The 23,672-nt window shown below is 56.7% G+C and overlaps 1 protein-coding gene across 6 annotated transcripts in view; it reads left to right on the top strand.

Moving 5' to 3' along the window:
• LLGL2 (LLGL scribble cell polarity complex component 2) overlaps positions 1-12,181 on the top strand; it is a 49,923-nt gene extending 37,742 nt beyond the window's left edge. Inside the window, exons 6-25 of one of the 6 annotated variants that reach the window (XM_030828359.1) lie at positions 7-169; positions 324-456; positions 747-801; positions 1,351-1,505; positions 5,429-5,646; positions 5,725-5,792; positions 5,931-6,084; positions 6,174-6,278; positions 6,912-7,204; positions 7,296-7,446; positions 7,898-8,048; positions 8,607-8,723; positions 8,837-9,003; positions 9,989-10,253; positions 10,456-10,606; positions 10,920-10,948; positions 11,181-11,228; positions 11,421-11,463; positions 11,582-11,640; positions 11,846-12,181. In XM_030828359.1, coding sequence (XP_030684219.1) covers positions 7-169; positions 324-456; positions 747-801; positions 1,351-1,505; positions 5,429-5,646; positions 5,725-5,792; positions 5,931-6,084; positions 6,174-6,278; positions 6,912-7,204; positions 7,296-7,446; positions 7,898-8,048; positions 8,607-8,723; positions 8,837-9,003; positions 9,989-10,253; positions 10,456-10,606; positions 10,920-10,948; positions 11,181-11,228; positions 11,421-11,463; positions 11,582-11,640; positions 11,846-11,850 — 2,530 coding nt within the window. In that variant the 3' untranslated portion in view covers positions 11,851-12,181. Of the gene's footprint in view, positions 1-6; positions 170-323; positions 457-746; positions 802-1,350; positions 1,732-5,428; positions 5,647-5,724; positions 5,793-5,930; positions 6,085-6,173; positions 6,279-6,911; positions 7,205-7,295; positions 7,447-7,897; positions 8,049-8,606; positions 8,724-8,836; positions 9,004-9,988; positions 10,254-10,455; positions 10,607-10,919; positions 10,949-11,180; positions 11,229-11,420; positions 11,464-11,581; positions 11,801-11,842 lie in introns of those variants that run through there. The other 5 variants (XM_030828358.1, XM_030828360.1, XM_030828357.1 and 2 more) reach the window with 5 other exon arrangements.
• Positions 12,182-23,672: the final 11,491 nt, after the last annotated feature.

The raw sequence follows: 23,672 nt of genomic DNA on the forward strand, positions 1-23,672 counted from the left end.
GCCCAGGTTGCCAGAGGAGGCCCGTCACCGGCGTGTGTTCGAGATGGTGGAGGCACTGCAGGAGCACCCTCGAGACCCCAACCAGATCCTTATCGGCTACAGCCGAGGCCTTGTTGTCATCTGGGACCTACAGGGCAGCCGTGTGCTCTACCACTTCCTCAGCAGCCAGGTAGGCAGTGCCCAGGACATGGCAGGGGTCATGTTGCTCTCCCAGGGCCCCACGTGGCACATACATGCTCTGTGCAGAGGCATGGGGTGCAGGCGATGGGAACGCCACGTCGGTCCAGCGTGCTGCCCTCTGTCCCTCTCCTCCTCCTCCATAGCAACTGGAGAACATCTGGTGGCAGCGGGATGGCCGCCTGCTTGTCAGCTGTCACTCTGATGGCACCTACTGCCAGTGGCCCGTGTCCAGCGACGCCCAGCAACCAGAGCCCCTCCGCAGCCTCGTGCCTTACGGTCAGTGTTTCACCCGCCGGGCAGGGCCCACCCCCCAGTGCCTCCTGGATTCAGGTGCAGGATGCTCAATTCTGAAGCAAACTCCGGGGCCAGAGAGGGTAAAGGCTTTGCCCAAAGCCACACAGCAGGGTTCCCCTCACCCAGTTTCTTGGGGAACTTCTCAGAGCAAGAGTCCCAAGCACAGGTCTCCCATGTGGATGTGGGCATGAGCTTGAGGGATCTGTGCCTGTGGGGACTGACACTTGTCTGAGAGTTGGAGGATCCGTTCAAGCCAATTCCTTTCCTTTCAGGTCCCTTTCCTTGCAAAGCGATTACCAAAATCCTCTGGCTGACCACTAGGCAAGGGTAGGTATCCGTGCTGGTCCTCTTTCCTCTCCAGAGCCTTGCTGGAGGGCTGGAAAGGTCACTTAGGCCACTGCCTGGGAAGATGGTGCCAGTGAACACTCTCAGGTCCCGTGTTGGGGTCTTGGACACCAGGGAGGGGAGACAGGGTAGATGCTATTCACGTCTCTCAGCGGCCCAATTCCTGCCAAGTTCATTCTTGCTCCTTTCTTCCACCTTCCCAGAGAGACGGTGCTGAGCAGCAGGTCTCAAACTCCTTTAGTGGCAGCCCTGTTTCTTCAGACAAAATCACTCTGGGTGATGTTCAAACAGAATTGGCGGGGGGGGCACCCAGCTTGAGGCAGGAGTGACTGCTGAGACTCAGAGCCCCCAGCCCAGATGCCCTCACCTTACCCCCAAGTTCTCCTGGGCTGTAGCAGTTGGAAGGAGATGGGGTCCAGTCCCCCCTGCTCCTGGGGACCTTGACTGAATGGTCACTTTGATTGCCGGCCTGTGGCTGTCGAGGCCGTGCCGGGAGCCCCCTGCTCACTGCTGCTCCTCTGTGCCTGCCAGGTTGCCCTTCACCATCTTCCAGGGCGGCATGCCACGGGCCAGCTACGGGGACCGCCACTGCATCTCAGTGATCCACGATGGCCAGCAGACGGCCTTCGACTTCACCTCCCGTGTCATCGACTTCACTGTCCTCACAGAGGCAGACCCTGCAGCTGGTAGGAGAGCTTCGGGAGTGGGTGCCCAGGGTTAGGTGTGGGAGGTGTGGGGCGGGGCCATCAGTAAAGACAGGGCCAGGTGCAGTGGCTCCTGCCTGTAACCCCAATGCTGTGGGAGGCCAAGGTGGGAGGATCGCTTGAGCCAGGAGTTCAAGTCCAGCCTGGACAATGTAGGGAGACCCTTGTCTCTACAAAAAATAAAAAAATTAGCCAGGTGTCATGGCACATACCTGTAGTCCCAGCTACTCAGGAGGCTGAGGTGGGAGGATCACTTGAGCCCGGGGGGTGGAGGTTGCAGGGAGCCAGGATCATGCCACTGCACTCAGCCTGGGTGACATAGCCAGACCGTGTCTAAAAAAAAAAGGGCTCTGCACAGGTGTTCCTAAGCCTACCACTGTCCTGAGTCCCTTAGCCTCACTGCACCCCAAGGTGAAGTGTCACTAAGGCCTACAGCTCCTTTCTCTGCCTCCCTGCCACCCTCCCCAGCTAGAGACCCAGCCCAGCCACACCTCCTGCCTGCCCCGGGCTCTCTGCCCTTTCCAGACTGTCATGGGACTTAGCCCACAGGGGGCTGATCTGTACTGTTGGATTTAACACCCACCCCGCTGAGGCAAGAGGGTCCTGGCTTAGAGATGGCAAAGCCCGCCTTCTGGGCAGGGCAGAAGGTGGCTGTGCAGCCTCCTGGAGCTCCAGCAGGACCAGCAGAGCCCTGAGTCAGCCTCGTAAATAGTGTGACAGGCAAGACCAGAAAGGGCTGATGTTGAAACCTGGAGAGGAGGCCTTCCAGGAGGGAGGGCCCTCTCCTAATGACGCTGGCCTGAAAGGGCCTGAGGCCGAAAGGTGAGGGGGCGGGGCTGTTCAGGACACCTGGTCTGTGTACTCATGGCCTCTACCCTGTTCAGGGGAACCCCAAACCTGCTTTTCTTTCTTTCTCAGCCTCTCTTCCCTCCTCACACCCTGGATGCTGAGAGCAGGGCCCAGCTCTGCTGTTGCCACAACATTTGGGCCATGTTGGCACAGAGCGGGGTGGCCACACTCCCCGGGCTGAGTTACCTGATTCCCAGCGGAAAGGTCAGGAAAGGAGGGAAGAAACTTGCTGAGCTACAAATTCGAGACTGCTGGGGCTTTCTAGGACAGGCCACCTTCCTGCAGTTGTCCCTCTGTGTCCCCAGCTCCCCACAGTCCCGCAGGCCAGGAGATGGGTGCCTGATGAGCGGTGCTTCCCTCAGATGATATGTGGGCACCCTGAGGCTCTCACGTAATGGTTCTGCCGTGCCTGGTTGTGACCCAGCTGTCCCTGGTAGGCTTTCCTGTTTAATGAGCAACTGCTATATGCCAGGCCCTGTTCTAGAAACAGATGAGGCCCCTGTTCCCAGGGAACTTAGATCTGAGTATGTGGACAGAGTGAGCAGGTTGCCAGATAACGTCAGAGATAAGAAAAAAGCCAGGCAGAAGACAGCAGTGCTGGTTTAGACAAGGGTTGGCAAGGCCTCCCTGATAAGGGGACATATTTGCGCAGACACAGGAACAGTCTGAGGGAGGGCTTGCCCTGTGGGGACCTGGGGTGCAGACTGAGCTGGGGGGATCTTGGCTTGCTTCAGTGAGGTAGGAGCGAAGAGAGGGCAGAATGGCCCCCGTGCTGGTCCAGATGTGGCCAGTGCCAGATCGTATAGAGCCGTGGAGGCACGGTAAGGACTTGGGATTTGAGGGAGATGAGGGCCCTGGGCAGGGGTGCCATGGTCTAGCCTCTGCTCCAAAAGGATCTGTCTGGCTGCCATGGGGGGAACACGGAGTGGAGCAAAGACGGGAGGCCAGTGAGAGTCGAGGGAGAGGGGACCTCGGCTTGGGCTGCGGTGTAGGCCATGGGGCTGGCAGGAGGTGGCTGGGGTTACACTGTCTTTTCTAACATTTAGCATTGACTGAGGGGCCAGGTCAGGGCTCACAGACTGTTGCTAGAAAGGGCTGAGTGGCTTTCTTCACCACAGCTACTCAGCCTAATGCCATTGCAGAGCACATGTAGCCACAGACAACACAAGGGGCGTATCTGTGTTCCAGGACAGCTGTATTGACAGGAATAGGCAGGAGGCCAGGTTTGGCCCTTGGGCTGTAATTTCTTGGCCCCTTGTCCAGGGAGAGGTAAGTGAGGGGAGGAGAGATCAGTCAAGGATGACGTGAGGGTTTGCTGGGAGCACCAGGAATCCTGGAGAACGTAGTGGCAAGAGGGTGCAGCAAGCTCAGCTGGGTGGGAATCAAGTCTGAGGACTTAATCTCTCCTCTGATCTCCAGACCCATAAGGGAGATGCTGAGTAGACAACTGGGGCTTATGGGTCCGGAGTTCAGAGGAGAGATCAGGAAGGTGTCCATCAGGAGTTACCCACGCAGAGATGTGTGAAGGCTGCTCAATGATTTTGAGGTTTAAAGAAAAAAAGAGATGTGAAACCAGGGGCCCTGATGAGGCCGCCCAGGTGGTAAGGAAGACAGAAGAGAAGCCATGGGAAAGCTGAGCCCGGGCACCCTCAAGCCTTGGAGGCATGGAGTTTGGTGGGGATCTGGCGAAGAACACCTGGGAGCAGCCAGCGGGCAGCACACCCCAGAGAAGCAGGGAAGACAAGCGCCTCAAAGAGGCAGCATCAGCCAGGGGCAGTGGCTCAGCTGTAATCCTAGCACTTTGGGAGGCCAAGGATGGCAGATCACCTGAGGTTAGGGGTTTGAGACCAGCCTGGCCAACATGGTGAAACCCTGTCTCTACTAAAAATAAAAAATTAGCCAGGCATTGGTGGCACGTGCCTGTAATCCCAGCTACCCGAGAGGCCGAGGCAGTAGAATCTCTTGAACCCGGGAGGCAGAGGTTGTGGTGAGCCGAGATCATGCCACTGCACTCCAGCCTGGGCAACAAGAGCGAAACTCCTTCTCAAAAAAAAAAAAAGAAAAAAGAAAAACAAAAATTAGCCAGGCATGGTGGTGAGCGCCTGTAATCCCAGCTACTCGGGAAGCTAAGGCAGGAGAATCGCTTGAACCCGGGAGGCGGAGGTTGCAGTAAGCTGAGATCGCACCACTACACTCCAGCCTGGGTGACAGAGCAAGACTCCATCTCAAAAAGAAAAAAAAGACTGGGCACGGTGGCTTATGCCTGTAATCCCAGTATTTTGGGAGGCCGAGGTGGGCAGATCACTTGAGCCCAGGAGTTCAACACCAGCCTGAGCAACGTGGCGAAACCCCGTCTCTACCAAAAATACAAAAGTTAGCTGGGTATCGTGGCTCACACCTGTAATCCCAGCTACTTGGGAGCCTGAGGCAGGAGGATCGTTTGAACCGGGAGGTGGAGGTTGCACTGAGCCGAGATCACACCCCTGTACTCCAGCCTGGATGACAGAGTGTGAGACCCTGTCTCAAGAAAAGAAAAGAAAAAAAAAGACAAATGGTTTAATCGTCCAGCGCACGTTTATTGAGCACTAGCTGGGGCCAGGCCTGAGTGAGGTGAGGTGATTGTGTGCAGTAAGGCAAATGCCACCCCTAGCAACTGGTGTGCTGAAGACCACGCTTGCCGCTGCCTGTGGGGAGAGGCTTGACAGGCACATCTGAGCAGGGAGAGCAGGCCACATGGAGGAGGAACCAGGGAAGAGGGTTGGCAGGCTCAGCTCCATGCCTCTGGGGTGCCTATCCTGGTTGGGACCCTGCCTTCCAGCGAGGTGTATCCCCCCAGGAGCCCTGTGCCAGGGAGCTCTCAGCAGCTTTGCACACACAGCCAGGGCTGCTGCCCACAGCTGCTGCCCTCCTGGAGGTGGAAAGGCTTTGCTCAAGCAGCCGAGAACAGGGCTTTCTGGATCTGCAGATGCCCTGGCTCCAACCCTGGAGCTTCTGATTCCACAGGGCTGGGCTGCGTCCTCCTGGCCCCAGCCCCTGATCCTTGCCCTGTACCCCAGCCTTTGATGACCCCTATGCCCTGGTGGTGCTGGCTGAGGAGGAGCTGGTGGTGATTGACCTGCAGACAGCAGGCTGGCCACCGGTCCAGCTGCCCTACCTGGCTTCCCTGCACTGTTCCGCCATCACCTGCTCTCACCACGTCTCCAACATCCCCCTGAAGCTGTGGGAGCGGATCATCGCCGCCGGCAGCCGGCAGAACGCACACTTCTCCACCATGGTAGGTCCGGCCCTGGCCCCAGCCCCAGCCCCACCCCAAGTCAAACTCTCCCACGGACTTCTTGGTCTCTTTTTCTAGGAGTGGCCAATTGATGGTGGCACCAGCCTGACCCCAACCCCACCCCAGAGGGACCTGCTGCTCACAGGGTAGGGGACTTTGATGCTACCCTTTCTCTTCCCAGTAGGATATGTGGGGTGGGAGCAGAGCCCCGAGGTGGACAAGCCAGCCCCTGGGCGCCCCGGCCGGCATCCCTCTCACGCCCGGCAGGCGGGCTCTGCCCACAGGCACGAGGACGGCACGGTGCGGTTCTGGGATGCCGCGGGTGTCTGCTTGCGGCTGCTCTACAAACTCAGCACGGTGCACGTGTTCCTCACTGACACGGACCCCAGCGAGAACCTCAGTGCCCAGGGCGAGGACGAGTGGCCCCCACTCCGCAAGGTGAGGCCAGGAGCCTGGGACCCAGGAAGGGCAGAGGCCAGCTGGGTCCAGCCCCCATGGCCGCTCACAGGGCCCCTCCCCTTCTCCAGGTGGGCTCCTTTGACCCCTACAGTGATGACCCCCGGCTGGGCATCCAGAAGATCTTCCTCTGCAAGTACAGCGGCTACCTGGCTGTGGCAGGCACGGCAGGGCAGGTAGCAGGCTGGGCCGGGGAGGGGGAGCTGGGGAGGAGTGGTCGATGGCTGGGGACAGCAGGGACAGGAGCCAACCACCTGCCTAACGCACATTCTGTGTCCTGTGGTCTTCCAGTGGATGGAGGTGGCTTGATCCCCTTGGCAGGAGGTCCCTGGGATGGTTGTTTCTTCTCTAGAAATCAGAATTAAGGGCTGGGCCGGGCACCGTGGCTCACGCCTGTAATCCCAGCACTTTGGGAGACCAAGGCAGGCAGATCACCTGAGGTCAGGAGTTCAAGACCAGCCTGGCCAACATGGTGAAACCCCATCTCTACTAAAAATACAAAAATTAGCCAGGCGTGGTGGCTCGTGCCTGTAATCCCAGCTACTAGAAGGCCGAGACAGGAGAATCACTTGAACCTGGGAGGCAGAGGTTGCGGTGAGCCGAGATTGTGCCACCGCACTCCAGCCTGGGCAACAGAGCAAGACTCGTCTCAAAAAAAAAAAAAGGGAGAGCTGGGGTTGGACAGAGGCCTTTGTCCTGCCTTGGGCCTTGGCCTGGGTCCAGCTCCTTTGCTGTCCCCACTAGTAGTGTCCTGCAGCCCTGCCATCCCTTTGCTGAGGGCTTGCTGAGTCACCTGCCACCCCGCCCAGGTGCTGGTACTGGAACTGAATGACGAGGCAGCGGAGCAGGCTGTGGAGCAGGTGGAGGCCGACCTGCTGCAGGACCAAGAGGGCTACCGCTGGAAGGGGCACGAGCGCCTGGCAGCCCGCTCAGGGCCTGTGTGCTTTGAGCCTGGCTTTCAGCCCTTCATGTTGGTGCAGTGCCAGCCCCCGGCTGTGGTCACCTCCTTGGCCCTGCACTCTGAGTGGCGGCTCGTGGCCTTCGGCACCAGCCATGGCTTCGGCCTCTTTGACCACCAGCAGCGGCGGCAGGTCTTTGTTAAGTGAGCAGGGCGGCTGGGTCCCAGGGCTGGGAGTGGGGCCCGCGAGGACCCCCAAGACCTGGCAGCACTGACAGCCTGCCATCCCCCCAAGGTGCACGCTGCACCCCAGTGACCAGCTGGCCTTGGAGGGCCCACTGTCCCGCGTCAAGTCCCTCAAGAAGTCCTTGCGTCAGTCATTTCGCCGGATGCGTCGGAGCCGGGTGTCCAGCCGGAAGCGGCGCCCTGCTGGCCCCCCAGGAGAGGTGAGGCCTGAGGTGAGGCTGCAGCCAGCCACATGCCCAGGTTCGGCTCAGAGCAGCCAGCAGGGGGGCCACACGGCCCCCGCTCCCCAGGCTTGCTGGGCTACAAACAAGACTCAGGGTCCAGGTTGCATTGTGTGACCTCAGACAGGTCACGCTGCTTCTCTCTGCCTCAGCTTCTTGAGCAGAAAGGCAGTAACTGTAATGTTTACCCTAGAAGTAATCCCCAGTAAACGTTAGTGATTTCCTTTTTCTCTCTACAACATACTGGGGGCCCAGGCAGGCTTCCCCAAGGGCACCTCCCTCTTGGACAAGGGTCCCCCTAGACGCAGGCCTGGCAGGTAGCTGGCATGGCTGTGGCCAGCCTTCCGATGCAAGGATCAGCATTGAGCAAAGCACTGTCCCTGGGGAGGGGAGGCCAGAGCTGACCCTCAGGCCGGCCCACCCCTTGCAGGTGCAGGAGGGGAGTGCCAAGGCTGAGCGGCCGGGCCTCCAGAACATGGAGCTGGCGCCTGTGCAGCGCAAGATCGAGGCTCGCTCGGCAGAGGACTCCTTCACAGGCTTCGTCCGGACCCTGTACTTTGCTGACACCTACCTGAGGGACAGTGAGTGGCCAGCCCGGGGTTGGGGGGCAGGGGGCAGCAGGCAGCAGATACCTCCTGACCTGGGGGCATGCCGGGGGCTGCTGCCTGCCTGGCTGGTAGGACCTAAGAGGGTTTCCCCTTGTGAGCAGGGGCAGACTGCAACTCCTGCCTGCTTACCCCCCTCCCCTGCCTGGGCCTCCGAGTCAGTTTGCCTCGGCTTTATATCCAGGCTTTAGAAGCATGGCCTCAGACCTGTCACTTAGCCTTTCGGGGCCTCAGCTTGCTCCCCTGTAAAATGAGGGAGTGATAGCCTCCTCCTAGAGCAGCTGTGATGATCGGGGACGGCAGAGCCTGCTGGTCTCCAGAGGACGTGTCTCTCCCTGGCTGGTTCTCCCCTGCTGTATTGCAGCAAGGGCTGAGCTGACCTGGGATTGGGGTCTTCTATGCTGGGGCCTGTGTGGTTGTCAGAGAGCCTTCAAGCCTCTCCCAGGAGGGAAAACCTGGGCGTAAACCCTGGTTGCCCGGCTCCACCCGACTCCCACACTAAGGGTCAGACACCCACACATGGCTTCTCGGCAGGCTCCCGGCACTGCCCCTCGCTGTGGGCTGGCACCAATGGGGGCACCATCTATGCCTTCTCCCTGCGTGTGCCCCCTGCCGAGCGGAGAATGGATGAGACTGTGCGGGCAGAGCAGGGTGAGTGCTGGGCAGGGAGAGCAGAGGGTGCTCGGGCTGCCTGGGCTGGGGCCAGGGAGTGGCTCCAGCCCCGCCACCCCTCCACAGCCCCAACACCCACCTCCTCCCCCTAGCCAAGGAGATCCAGCTGATGCACCGGGCGCCAGTGGTGGGCATCCTGGTGCTCGATGGACACAGCGTACCCCTTCCCGAGCCCCTCGAAGTGGCCCATGATCTGTCGAAGAGCCCTGACATGCAGGGAAGCCACCAGCTGCTCGTCGTATCAGAGGAGCAGTTCAAGGTGCCACACGGGCAGCGGCGGGTCTCCCTGGGACTCCCCGGGACATCCAGGAGGCTCGGACCTTGGGCACAAATGATGGCTGGGACTCAGTCTTGTTTGCATTTGGTATCTGAGGGGCTGCAGAAGCACAGGAAATAAGTGAGGGGGGAGTCTCGTGTGAGGACACTGAGGCAAGACCTGTGTCTGTGAAAGGGATAAAATCCAGACAGGGGGCCGGGCGCGGTGGCTCATGCCTGTAATCCCAGCACTTTGGGAGGCCAGATCACAAGGGCAGGAGTTCGAGACCAGCCTGGCCAGCATGGTGAAACCCCGACTCTACTAAAAATACAAAAAAAATCAGCCTGGCATGGGCTGGGCGTGGTGGCTCACGCCTGTAATCGCAGCACTTTGGAAGGCCGAGGCGGGCGGATCATGAGGTCAGGAGATAGAGACCATCCTGGCTAACACGGTGAAATCCCGTCTCTCCAAAAAAATACAAAAAAATTAGCTGGGCGTGCTGGCGAGCACCTGTAGTCCCAGCTACTTGGGAGGCTGAGGCAGGAGAATGGCGTGAACCCAGGAGGCAGAGCTTGTGATGAGTCGAGATTGCACCACTGCACTGCAGCCTGAGCAACAGAGCGAGACTCCGTCTCAAAAAAAAAAAAAAAAAAAGCTCGGCATGGTAGTGGGCACCTCCAATCCCAGCTCTACTCAGGAGGCTGAGGCAGAAGAATTGCCTGAGGCGGAGGTTGCAGTGAGCCGAGATCACACCACTGTACTCCAGCCTGGGCGACAGAGCAAGACTCCATCTCGGAGAACAACAAAAAAAATCCAGACAGGGAAGTCAGTGACCTCGGCATCCTCCCAGGCCACGTCTGTGCATCTGAGAGCCAAGGGTTTGCCAGGACACCGGGAGGCATGTGGGGAGGGGAGGGCCCAGCAGCAGCAGCACGGGGCAGGAGAACTGGTTTGGCCATGGGCATGAACAACCACCCCGCGCCCCCAGGTGTTCACGCTGCCCAAGGTGAGTGCCAAGCTGAAGCTGAAGCTGACAGCCCTGGAGGGCTCAAGGGTGCGGCGGGTCAGCGTGGCCCACTTCGGCAGTCGTCGCGCTGAGGACTACGGGGAGCACCACCTGGCAGTCCTTACCAACCTGGGCGACATCCAGGTGGTCTCGCTGCCCCTGCTCAAGCCCCAGGTGCGCTACAGCTGCATCCGCCGGGAGGACGTCAGTGGCATCGCCTCCTGCGTCTTCACCAAATACGGCCAAGGTGTTCGAGCCGGGCTGGGCGGGTGTGGGGGCCCTGGGCACTGCAGGGACGGGAAGGGTGGCCAGGGGTGTTGTGACCATGGCCAGACTGGATGGGCCTTAAGCGGAGAACTGCCAGGGAGCGCTAGCCCCTACTCCCCCAGGTTGGGGAGCAGCCTTGGCAGCCGCCAGGCCGGGCCGCTAGCGTTGCCCCCACTCCCCAGGCTTCTACCTGATCTCACCCTCGGAGTTCGAGCGCTTCTCTCTCTCCACCAAGTGGCTGGTGGAGCCACGGTGTCTGGTGGATTCAGCAGAAACCAAGAACCACCGCCCTGGTAACGGGGCAGGCCCCAAGAAGGCCCCAAGCCGAGCCCGGTGAGTGAAAGGGCTGGAGGCCTCTCCCGCCCCTCCCTGCCCTCTCTGAGATACCCTGAGGCTCCCACTGCTGCCTGGCTGGAGGCACCTCCCCACGAGCTCAGCCCACCCTCCCTGGCTCCAGCTATCCTTACCTCTTCACGTGCCCCTTGCCCCTGTGCAAGCTGGCAGTCCAGGGCAGGACTCAGTTTACCTCCCAGGCTCTCCTGCTCAAGACAGGCTGCGCCGTTGACTTGTTCTTCATGGGACCAGAGCTTTCAGAGCCGGGTAGGGAGCCCGGGAGCCCTGGTCCTCACTGTCTCTCCCCCCACAGGAACTCAGGGACTCAGAGTGATGGCGAGGGTAAGACAGGCCTCCTGGGCCCATGCACACCTGGGCCACACCCAGCCCAGACCTGGGGCTGGACGGGAGGGAAGGGTCCCGAGAGAGCAGGTAGTGCTTGGGCTGGGAGTAGAGACGGCATCCCTTCCAGCCCTGGGCCGTGGGCTTCCACACCCTGACCTCAGTAAGGAGGGAGAGAGCCAGGCCGAGGAGGGTCCAGGCAGGGCACCCTGACCCGGCCTCTACCTTCCAGAGAAGCAGCCCGGCCTGGTGATGGAGCGCGCTCTGCTCAGTGATGAGAGTGAGTTGGGTGGGAGAGGGTGGGGCTGGCAGGAGGGGTGGGGAAGGGGGGTCAGGGTCAAGGGAGGCTGGGCAGGCCATTGCCCTGAGGCGGGGTACAGATCCGTCGGCACCCACGGAGAAAGGGGGTGGAAGGGCTGTGGCTAGCTGCCCCAAGGGCCTCAGTGGGCCTCTGTTCCCACCTGGCCTGCAGGAGTCCTGAAGGAAATCCAGAGCACACTGGAGGGAGACCGCGGGTGAGGCACCGCCCAGGCCAGCTGGGGTGGGCCCGAGGCTGGCTCTGCCAGGGGGCTCAGGGGAGCACTGAGAGTGGAGGTCCCTGAGGTCATGACTGCCCTGTCTTTGCCTGTGCAGGAGCTGCAACTGGCGTTCACATCGAGCGGCCGTGGGGTGCAGCCTCAGCAATGGCGGAGGTGGGGGCTCTGGGCTTGAGTGCAGCTGCCGACTGTGCTGGGAAGGGATGGGAGGAAGAGCCCTGGCCCCACTCCCCTGGGTCCCACAGGGCCGACACGTGCCCCGATGACCTGGAAAGCACCACGTCTGGGCTCATCGTGGGCGGCTGGGGCACCCCGTCCTGCCCAGGGTGATCCTGAGCTGTCCCTCTGTGTCCTTCAGCAGAGTGAGTGGCTGAGCGTCCAGGCTGCGCAATGAGCACACACTACTACTGATGGCCTTTCGAGGGTCCCTGCCCCAACCAGAGAGGCCGGTGCACAGGGCCCCGCCAGGGGCTGGGGGCACCCCGGCTTCCACAATGCAGCTGCTCTGGGCCTCGGGAGAGGAGAGACCCCAGTCCCCTGGGCTGCCCTTCCCGGGCCTCGTCTGTCTGGGTCCTTTGGTCAAGGTTGCACAGTTTTTATTGCTCCCATCCCTTTTTGTAGTGGGCTGGGTTTTAAGTTATAAATGTTAACTGCCTCTGGGTGAAAAAGTTTTTAATAAACACCTATTACCTCTTGACTGGTGCACCTACTTTAGTATTTTAATTGTGTAGAAATTTTCCGTGTGAATGGAAAGTAGGAGCCGGTACCCTGCCTGTCCCCCGAGGCTCCAGCCCTGAGCTGGGCTGGTGTCAGGAGAATCCACTTGGGGAGCCGTGCAAATCAAACTGCTTAGTTTCGTCTGGGCCTGGCGGTGCCTTCCCTCTCGGGGTACACATGGCAAGCACGAACCATCTTGAGTCTGCCTGACTTTTTCCCTGGGTCCTGGCCACCCCTGGCTGGCCTTTCCCTACTGTCAGAAGAAGGACAACCACAATATCTCAGACCTGGTGGCTTCCTCCAGACACCCGGGAGGACTGTGGGGTGCTGCTGAAGGGGGGGGTGGTACCCAAGGAGAAAGGCCTTCCCCAGGGGAGGGGCTGGGTTATTTAGATTGGACATGGGCTGGGTCTTTATTCACTCGTCTTCGTTGAGCCTACTGTATGGCCAGTGTGTGGGGTTCTCCGGTGTCTGAGACAACTGTGGTTCCGGCCACAGCTGGGGCTCATGGTCCTCAGTGGACACTGGTGAGAAATGCACCTGGGGGGTGACCTGAGAGAGAACCAGGAATTGCCAGAGAGTATGGTAAGCAGGCAGATTGTTCCAGACAGAGGACAAGAGGGCTCAGCGCCACTCCAGGAACTCGCTTGCCGTGGGAGGCAGTGGAGAGCTGAAGGTGGCTGGCGGGCAGGGCCGAAAGTGAGGCCAGACTAGGGAGGCCCAGTGAGGGCCAGGTGTGACAGGTGCCTGCTCTGCCTGAGCGAGGAAAGGCCCGTCCAGAGGAGCTGGGTACCAGGCGTTCCATCTGGCCATGTCCACCTCGAGATGGCCACTTGACCATCCCTTGTTTCCCCAGGGGAGGGTGCAGACAGACTTCTGAGATGAGCAACTCGAGAACTATGAGGAATGTAGGGGAGCAGTTCCCCAAAGGGAGAGGAACACCGTGCTGGAAGAAGCAGGGAAGGGACGATGCCTGGCAGAGACCAGCCACAGGGGTGGAGGACACCCGGTGAGACACCTGTATTAGTCCCTTCCCATACTGCCATAAAGAACAAGAGGTGGCTGGGCGCAGTGGCTCACGCCTGTAATCCCAGCACTTTGAGAGGCTGAGGTGGGGCAGATCACTTGAAGTCAGGAGTTCAATACCAGCCTGGTCAACATGGTGAAACCCTGACTCTACTAAAAATGCAGCAATTAGCCAGGCGTGGTGGCACGTGCCTGTAGTCCCAGCACTTTGGGAGGCCAAGGCAGACGGATCACTGGAGGTCAGGAGTTGGAGACCAGCCTGGCCAACATGGTCAAACCCTGTTTCTTCTAAAAATACAAAAATTAGCCGGGTGTGGTGGCGGGCACCTGTAACTCCAGCTACTCAGGAGGCTGAGGTGGGAGAATCACAAACCTGGGAGGCAGAGGTTGCAGTGAGCCAAGATCACACCACTGCACTCCAGGCTGGGCAACAGAATGAGACTCCATCTCAAAAAAAAAAGATAGGCTGGGCGCGGTGGCTCACGCTTGTAATCCCAGCACTTTGGGAGGCCGAGGCGGGCGGATCACGAGGTCAGGAGATCGAGACCATGGTGAAACCCCGTCTCTACTACTAAAAAATACAAAAAATTAGCCAGGCGTGGTGGCAGGCGCCTGTAGTCCCAGCTACTCGGAGAGGCTGAGGCAGGAGAATGGCGTGAACCCGGGAGGCGAAGCTTGCAGTGAGTCGAGATTGCGCCACTGCACTCCAGCCTGGGCGACAGAGCAAGACTCCGTCTCAAAAAAAAAAAAGATAATGGTGATAATGCAAGTACCAGTGAATCTGAAAAAAATGGCAGAACCTGCACTTCTGTGGCACAGAGGAGCCTGGTGGCCACAGCACAGGTCTTGCTGATGAAACTGAACAAGAAGTCGAAAATACACAGCCCTGAAAATATCAGGAAGACTCCGAACATGGACTCATTTCCACGCTCATTAGTGCTGAGCTTTGAGCCTCGCTGTAAGTACGCTGTGCTTTGAAGTATTAGCTAATGTCGGTTTGCATATTTCAGTTTAAAAAAATATTCTCGGCTGGGCACGGTGGCTCACGCCTGTAATCCTAGCACTTTGGGAGGCCGAGGCGGGTAGATCACAAGGTCAGGGGATCGAGACCATCCTGGCTAACACGGTGAAACCCCGTCTCTACTAAAAATACAAAAAATTAGCCGGGCGTGGTGGCGGGCGCCTGTAGTCCCAGCTACTTGGGAGGCTGAGGCAGGACAATGGCGTGAACACGGGAGCCAGAGCTTGCAGTGAGCCGAGATCGTGCCACTGCACTCCAGCCTGGGCGACAGAGCGAGACTCCGTCTCCAAAAAAACAAAAAAAAGAAAGAAAAGAAAAATATTCTCACTGAGAATGTGAGATGAACAATTTGTATTGATGGGTGTGCGGGTGTGCAAGAGGGAAGGACGTGGCATCCTCCTCTCTAGAAAGTGAACTGGAGGGGCTGGGAGCGTTGGCTCATGCCTGTAATCCCAGCACTTTGGGAGGCTGAGACAGGTGGATCACAAGGTCAGGATATCAAGACCGGCCTGGACAACATGGTGAAACCCCCGTCTCTACTAAAAATACAAAAATTAGCTAGGTGTGGTGGCGTGCGCCTGTAATTCCAGCCACTCAGGAGGCTGAGGCAGGAGAATCTCTTTTTTTTTTTTTTGAGACGGAGTCTCGCTCTGTCACCCAGGCTGGAGTGCGGTGGCACGATCTCGGCTCACTGCAAGCTCCGCCTCCCAGGTTCACGCCATTCTCCTGCCTCAGCCTCCCGCGTGGCTGGGACTACAGGCGCCCGCCACCATGCCCGGCTAATTTTTTTTTTGTATTTTTAGTAGAGACGGGGTTTCACCATGGTCTTGATCTCCTGACCTTGTGATCCGCCCGCCTCAGCCTCCCAAAGTGCTGGGATTACAAGCGTGAGCCACCGCGCCCGGCCAGGAGAATCTCTTGAACCCAGGAGGCAGAGGTTGCAGTGAGCTGAGATCATGCCACTCCACTCCAGCCTGGGGACAGAGCAAGACTCCGTCTCAAAAAAAAAAAAAGAAAATGAACTGGAGGAAGCTGGGATCCCCACAGCCATCCAGGGGCAAGGCGACGGTGGTAGGGAAATAGAGGCATTGAGGGGTTGGGTTGACAAGGACGGCTGCCAGATGGGAGGAGGTGAGTGAGCGTGAGGGCTGTCTGTTGCCTCCAAGGGCCAGGGAGGTATACAGCAGGCAACTGGATTTGTGGTCAGGAGATTTATTCATTTATTTTATTTTTATTTATTTGTTTTTTAGAGACAGGGTGTCACTCTGTCACCTAGACTGGAGTACAGTGGCATGAGATCATAGCTCACTGCAACCTTGACCTCCAAGGCTCAAGCAATCCTCCAGCCTCAGTCATCCAAAGTGCTAGGATTACAGTCATAAGCCACCAAGCCTGGCCATGGAGATTGATTTATTTTAGAGACAGAGTCTTGCTCTGTTGCCCAGGCTGGAGTGCAGTGGTGTGATCATAGCTCACTGTAGCCTGGAACTCTTGGGTTGGAGCAAACTTGTAGCTGGGACCACAGGTGGGCGCCACCATGCCCAGCTAATTATTATTTTTCAAGACAGCCTCATTCTGTCGCCCAGGCCAGAGTGCAGTGGCAGGATCTCGGCACACTGCAATCTCCGCCTCCTAGGTTAAAGCAATTCTCCTGCCTCAGCCTCCCGAGTAGCTGGGATTACAGGTATTCACCACCACACCCAGCTCATTTTTGTATTTTTAGTAGAGACAGGGTTTCATCATGTTGGCCAAACTGGTCTCAAACTCCTGACCTTGTGATCCGCCTGCCTCGGCCTCCCAAAGTGCTGGGATTACAGGTGTGAGCCACTGCGCCTGTCCTAATTTTTTATTTTTAATTTTTTTGTAGAGACAGGGACTCCCTATATTGCCCGGGCTGGTCTCAAACTCCTGGTCTCAAAGGATACTCCTGCCTCAGCCTCCCAAAGTGCTGGGATCATAGGCATGAGCTGCCGCACCCTGCCAGTCTGCAGATTTAGATGTGAGGGTCTTGGGCATTCAAAGTGGTGGAGACCTGGTGTTCATTTAGCCTTTGAGGCCAGGCAGATCCAACCCTTGTACACTGGCTTTCCCGTGACCGGCTGCGTGACCTTGGGTACATGACCTCACTCCCATACCTTGGTTTACTTATCTGTAAAGTGAGGGATAATAATAGGACTTACCTCAGAGGGTTGTAAAGGATTAAATGAGAGCCTGTAAAATCACACAGCACCTGACTCCTAGTAAACACCCAACCCTAGGAGGTGAAAGTTACTGTGGCTGGTGGGTGAGGCCAGGAGAGAAGGAGATGGCTCCAGAGGGAGGGAGTGTGGAAGGAAGTCAGAGAGGGCTCGGCACACAGCCCCAGGGAGAAGCCCACTGTACACTGGTGAGCGAAGCAGGCAAAGGAAGTCAATGAGAAAGTGGGAAGCAGAGGGGAGAGCCAGGCTCGGGGGTGCGGCCTGTCTCCCCACCTGTCAAGATTAGCCAAGCTGTTCCCTAAAGGTTGTTCAAGGTCATAGAGCCAGGAGGGTGGAGCACTGCAGCTGGGATGGGGGACCAAGGCTGTCTGGTTCCAAAGCTGATTCCAGCAGAAGCGCTGTGGAGCTCCACAGTGTGGGTTCAGCAGAAAAGTGGGTATTAAAGGCCAGAGGGCCTGGGCTTGGTCCTCAAGTCCATATTTACTGGTTATGTGTCGTTAAGCTACTGGGTTTTTTTTTTAGACACAATCTCGCTCTGTCGCCCAGGTTAGAGTGCAGTGGCAGTGATCTTAGCTCCCTGCAACCTACGTCTCCCGGGTTCAAGCGATTCTCCTGCCTCGGCCTTCTCAGTAGCTGGGACTACAGGCGCATGCCACCATGCCCAGCTAATTTTTGTATTTTTAGTAGAGATGGGGTTTTACCATGTTGCCCAGGGTGGTCTCGAACTCCTGACCTTGTGATCCGCCCACCTCAGCCTCCCAAAGTGCTGGGATTACAGGCGTGAGCCACCGCGCCCGGCACTTAAACTACTTTTTTTTTTTTTGAGACAGACTCTTGCTCTGTCACCCAGACTGGAGTGCAGTGGCGCAATCTCAGCTCACTGCAAGCTCCATCTCCTAGATTCACGCCATTCTCTTGCCTCAGCCTCCCAAGTAGCTGGGACTACAGGTGCCCACCACCACACCTGGCTAATTTTTTGTTTTGTATTTTTTAGTAGAGATGGGGTTTCACCGTGTTAGCCAGGATGGTCTCCATCTCCTGACCTCGTGATCCGCCCACCTCAGCCTCCCAAAGTGCTGGGATTACAGGCGTGAGCCACTGCACCTAGCCTTAAACTACTTCTTAATTTTGTTTTTATTTTAAGAAACAGGGTCTCGCTGTGTTACCCAAGCTGGAGTACAGTGGCACAATCATGGGTCACTGCAGCCTTAAACTTCTGGCCTCTCACCATCCTCCCACCTTGGCCTCCTAAAGCGCTAGGATTACAGGCACACACCTGGCTCCTTAAACTACTTAGCCTCTCTGAGCCATTTTATCATCTGTAAAATGGGATCCTATTTCATTCCTAGGGTTAGAGGAAGTTTAAATAAAATGGTACTTGGTTAGGAAACTGAAGCTCAGAGGGTAAGAAGCCTGCCACGCCCACTGAGCTGAGTGAGATACAAGCCCCAGCCTGGGTCAGCAGAAAGAAGCAGCACCCAGGCCAGGCACAGTGGCTCACACCTGTAATCCCAGCACTTTGGGAGGCCGAAGCAGGTGGATCACTTGAGGTCAGGAGTTCAAGACCAACCTGGTCATCATGGCAAAACCCTGACTCTACTACAAATACAAAAATTAGCCAGATGCGGTGGTGCCCACCTATAATCCCAGCTACTTGGGAGGCTGAGGCAGGAGAATTGCTTGAACCGGGAGGTGGAAGTTGCAGTGACCCAAGATCACGCCATTGCACTCCAGCCTGGGTGACACAGTGAGACCCCATCTCAAAAACAAAACAAAACAATAATTAGCCAGGCATGGTGGTGCGCACCTGTAGTCCCAGCTACTTGGGAGGCTGAGGCAGGAGAAGATTGTGCCACTGCACTCCAGCTTGGGCAACAACAGAGCGAGACTCAAAAAAAAAAAAAAAGAAGAAGAGGGCACCCAAAGGGACAGGAGATTGGACAGGGGCACAGAGCTGAAGAGCTGGTCCCAAGAGCTTGCAGAATGCATGATAGTGGGGCCACGGAAGAACTCGAGCTGTTTGGAGTGATGTTAGCTACTTTTTTTTTTTTTTTTGAGAAGTCTTGCTCTGTCTTCTAGGCTGGGGTGTGGTGGCACAATCTCGGCTCACTGCAACCTCCACCTCCTGGGTTCCAGCAATTCTCCTGCCTCAGCCTCCAGAGTAGCTAGGACTACAGGCGCCCACCACCACGCCTAGCTGATTTTTGTATTTGTAGTAGAGACGTGGTTTCACCATGTTGGCCAGGCTGGTCTTGAACTCATGACTTAAGGTGATCTGACTGCCTCGGCCTCCCAAAGTGCTGGGATTACAGGCGTGAGCCACCGCGCCCGGCCCAGCTCCTTTTAAATAAAACTTTTAGCCATTGGTTTGGACTGAGTTCCTGCGCTAGACCCAGTAAACCAAACCAAAATGGAGTCACTCTTGCTCAAGTTCCACACCACCAAGCTGAAACTAAGTTGTTTATCTGACCTGCCACGAAATCAAGAGAGAGAGATAACAGCCAAATCCCCAAACCGGCCAGTTTTAGCCAGCGTGATAAGGAAGTGAGAGGTGACAGCGTGCTGGCAGTCCTCACTCGCTCTCGGGGCCTCCTCTGCCTGGGCTCCCACTTTGGCGGCACTTGAGGAGCCCTTCAGCCCACCGCTGCACCGTGGGAGCCCCTTCCTGGGATGGCCGAGGCCGGAGCCGGCTCCCTGAGCTTGCGGGGAGCTGTGGAGGGAGAGGCGCGGGCAGGAACCAGGGCTGCACGTGGCGCTTGTGGGCCAGCGGGAGTTCCGGGTGGGCGTGGGCTCGGCGGGCCCCACACTTGGAGCAGCCAGCCGGCCCTGCTGGCCCTGCCCGCCCCGGGCAGTGAGGGGCTTAACACTTGGGCCAGCAGCTGCTGTGCTCTACTTCTCGCCGGGCCTTAGCTGCCTCCCCTCGGGGCAGGGATCGGGACATGCAGCCCGCCACGCCTGGGACTTCCCCGCGCTGTAGGCTCCTGCGCAGCCCCAGCCTCCCGACGAGCACCGCCCCGTGCTCCAGGGCACCCAGTCCCATCGACCACCCAAGGGCTGAAGCGTGTGGGTACCCGGTGCAGGACTGGCAGGCAGCTCCACCTGCGGCCCCCTTACAGGATCCACTGGGTGAAGCCAACTGGGCTCCTGAGTCTGGCGGGGACTTGGAGAACCTTTATGTCTAGCTAAGGGATTGTAAATACACCAATGGGCACTCCGTATCTAGCTCAAGGTTTGTAAACACACCAATCAGCACCCTGTGTCTAGCTCAGGGTTTGTGAATGCACCAATCCACACTCTGCATCTAGCTACTCTGGTGGGGACTCTGTATCTAGCTAATCTAGTGGGGACGTAGAGAACTTTTGTGTCTAGCTCAGGGATTGCAAATGCACCAATCAGCACCCTGTCAAAACGGACCAATCAGCTCTCTGTAAAATGGACCAATCAGCAGGATGTGGGTGGGGCCAGATAAGAGAATAAAAGCAGGCTGCCCGAGCCAGCAGCGGCAATCTGTTAAGCTTTTCTTCCGCAATGTGGAAGCTGTGTTGTTTTGTTCTTTGCAATACATCTTACTGCTGTGCACTCTTTGGGTCCGCACTGCTTTTGTGAGCTGTATCACCCACTGCGAAAGTTTCTAGCTTCACTTCTGAAGCCAGCAAGACCACGAAGTTACCAGGAGAAACGAGCAACTCCAGATGCGCCACCTTAAGAGCTGTAACCCTCACCGCGAAGGTGTGCAGCTTCACTTCTGAGCCAGCGAGACCACAAACCCACCAGAAGGAAGAAGCTCCAGACACGCTGTCTTTAAGAACTGTAACACTCACCCTGAGGGTCTGCGGTTTCATTCGTGAAGTCAGAGAGACCAAGAACCCACCAATCCCGGACACAGAAGTTCCCTCTGTGTTAACCTTTACAAGGAAAACTACTTTGAAACCACCCATCGGGGCTGGGTGCAGTGGCTGACACTTGTAATCCCAGCACTTTGGGAGGCCAAGGATTGCGGATTATGAAGTCCGGAGTCTGAGACCAGCCTGGCCAACATGGTGAAACCCTGTCTACTAAAATACAAAAATTAACTGGCTGCAGTGGCGTGTGCCTGTAACCCCAGCTACTTAGGAGGTGCGGCAAGAGAATGGCAGGAACGGGGGCGGCAGAGATTGCAGTGAGCCAAGACTTGGCCACTGCACTGCAGTCTGACGCAACTCAGCGTAGCTCCAAATCAACGAAACAAAAAATTTTGAAACACCCATGTGCTTTCTGTTCTCTGTTTCCCTCACCCCTTTTCTGTTTAAAGTCAGGCTCCTCTGCTCGGCTGGTAAGGACATTCATTCTATTTTTTTTTTTTTTTTTTTTTTTTTTTGAGACGGAGTCTCGCTCTGTCGCCCAGGCTGGAGTGCAGTGGCGCGATCTCGGCTCACTGCAAGCTCCGCCTCCCAGGTTCGCGCCATTCTCCTGCCTCAGCCTCCGAGTAGCTGGGACTACAGGCGCCCGCCACCACGCCCGGCTAGTTTTTTGTATTGTTAGTAGAGACGGGGTTTCACCGTGGTCTCGATCTCCTGACCTCGTGATCCGCCCGCCTCGGCCTCCCAAAGTGCTGGGATTACAAGCGTGAGCCACCGCGCCCGGCCACATTCATTATATTTTATATAATTATATTTTATAGAATGAGGTGTTGCCTGATTTTAGAATCGCAAGTAAAGCCAGTTAAGATTTTTTTTTTGGACGGAGTCTCGCTCTGTCGCCCAGGCTGCAGTGCACTGGTGTGATCTCAGTTCACTGCAACCTCCTCCCGGGTTCAAGTGATTCTTCTGCCTCAGTCTCCTGAGTAGCTGGGATTACAGGTGCACACCACCACAACTGGCTCATTTTTGTATTTTTAGTAGAGACGGGGTTTCACCATGTTGATCAGGCTGACCCTGGGTGATCTTCCTGCCTCAGCCTCCCAAAGTGCTGAGATGACAGGCGTGAGCCACTGCGCCTAGCCTGCCATTGAAGATCTCTAACTAAACGTCTTGTAATTTTTTTTGACACTTCTCTCACACCCATTCTCCATCTGGGCCTTTGGAGCCAGATTGCCTGAGCTGGCATCCCAGCACTGACACTCCCTATGACACTCCCTAGCTGTGTGCCTCCATGGTATCATCCCTAGAATGAACATGGTGGTAACACCTTCCTCTTACAGTGCTCTCAGGATTAAATAAATTCACAGAAAAGTGCTTAGATCCTGGCTAACACGGTGAAACCCCATCTCTACTAAAAATACAAGAAATTAGCCGGGCGTGGTAGCGGGCGCCTGTAGTCCCAGCTACTCGGGAGGCTGAGGCAGGAGAATGGCGTGAACCCGAGAGGCGCAGCTTGCAGTGAGCCGAGATCGCGCCACTGCACTACAGCCTGTGCGACAGAGCGAGACTCCATCTTAGGAAAAAAAAAAAAAGAAAAGTGCTTACAACATGCCTGGAGCATAAGAAGTCCTGAGGTGCTAGCTGTCTGCTGCTATTATCGTCATTGTTTGTCCAGGGCAAAACAGTGAGCTCTTTGGCCGGGTGTGGGGGCTCATACCTGTAATCCCAGCACTTTGGGAGGCTGAGACGGGCGGATCGTGAGGTCAGGAGAGCGAGACCATCCTGGCTAACATGGTGAAACCCCGTCTCTACTAAAAATATAAAAAATTAGCTGGGCATGGTGGCATGCACTTGTAGTCCCAGCTACTTGGGAGTAGCTGAGTGACAGAATGAGATTCCGTCTAAAAAAAAAAAACAAAAAACAGTGAGCTCTTTCTCTCTCTATTTATCTTAATTTTTTTTGTTTTTTTGTGGTTTTGGTTTTGGTTTTTGAGACAGGGTCTTGCTCTGTTGCCCAGGCTGGAGTGCAGTAGCACAATCACTCCTCTCTGCAGCCTCCATCTCCCAGACTCAAGCGATACTCCCACCTCAGCCTCCCAAGTAGTTGGTACTACAGGCGTGTGCCACCATGCTCAGCTAATACTTTTTTTTTTTTTGAGACGGAGTCTCATTCTGTCACTCAGGCTGGAGTGCAGTGGCGCAATCTCTGCTCACTGCAACCTCTGCCTCCCAGGTTTAAGCGATTCTTCTGCCTCAGCCTCCTGACTAGCTGAGATTATAGGCATGTGCCACCACGCCCGGCTAATTTTTGTATTTTTAGTAGAGACGGGGTTTCACCATGTTGGCCAGGCAAGTCTCAAACTCCTGACCTCAAGTAATCTGCCCACCTCAGTCTCCCAAGTGCTGGGATTACAGACATGAGCCACTGCGCCTGGCCTCTGGCTAATTTTTGAAAATTTTTTGTAGAGACGGGGTCTTGCTGTGTTGCTCTGGATGGTCTGGAACTCTGGGATGAAGCAATCCTCAGCCTCTCAAAGTGCTGAGATTACATTTATGAGCCACCATGCCCAGCCCACTGTGCTATAAGATACAAACCAGGCTGGGCGCGGTAGCTCATGCCTGTAGTCCCAGCACTTTGGGAGGTCGAGGTGGGTGGATCACGAGGTCAGGAGTTTGAGACCGGCCTGACCTATATGGTGAAACCCTGTTTCTACTAAAAATGCAAAAATTAGCCGGGCGTGGTGGTGTGCACCTGTAGTCCCAGCTGCTCGGGAGGCTGAGGCAGGAGAATCACTTGAACCCAGGAGGTGGAGGTTGCAGTGAGCCGAGATCGCACCACTGCACTCCAGCCTGGGCGACAGAGCAAGACTCCATCTCAAAAAAAAAAAAAAAAAAAAAGATACAAACCAACAGTGCACAAGTCATAGGACAACGACTCAGCAAATCCCCACAAACTGAACAAACAGCATCACCCATATCTCAGAGCTTCCCTTGTGTCCCCTTTGAGTCACTACTGACCCTGGAGGGACTACTCTGCAGATCACTTCGCCTGTTTTTGTACTTTATATAAATAGAATGCAGTGGATGCTCTTTCATGCCTGGCTTCCTTCACTCACCATTATGCTTGCAAGATTATCCATGTTGTTGCTGACAGCTGTAGACAGTTCTCAATGTTATGTACTAATCCACCGGGTGAATACCTCACCCACGTTCTGCTTCTTGCAGGAGAAACGAGTGCTCAGAATATAATCATCCTTTGCCCCAGCACAGCTGGCGATGGGGGAGTACAGCTTGCAGACATCTACAGGCTGAGGTTACGTGTGAGCTCGTAGTCCTTCGAACAGCTGCCTCCCTCTCCAGAAGGCTGCCTCCTTGAGGATGCAGACT

This window comes from Nomascus leucogenys, chromosome 14 (assembly GCF_006542625.1).
Source record: "Nomascus leucogenys isolate Asia chromosome 14, Asia_NLE_v1, whole genome shotgun sequence".
In the NCBI taxonomy this organism is placed as follows: domain Eukaryota; kingdom Metazoa; phylum Chordata; class Mammalia; order Primates; family Hylobatidae; genus Nomascus; species Nomascus leucogenys.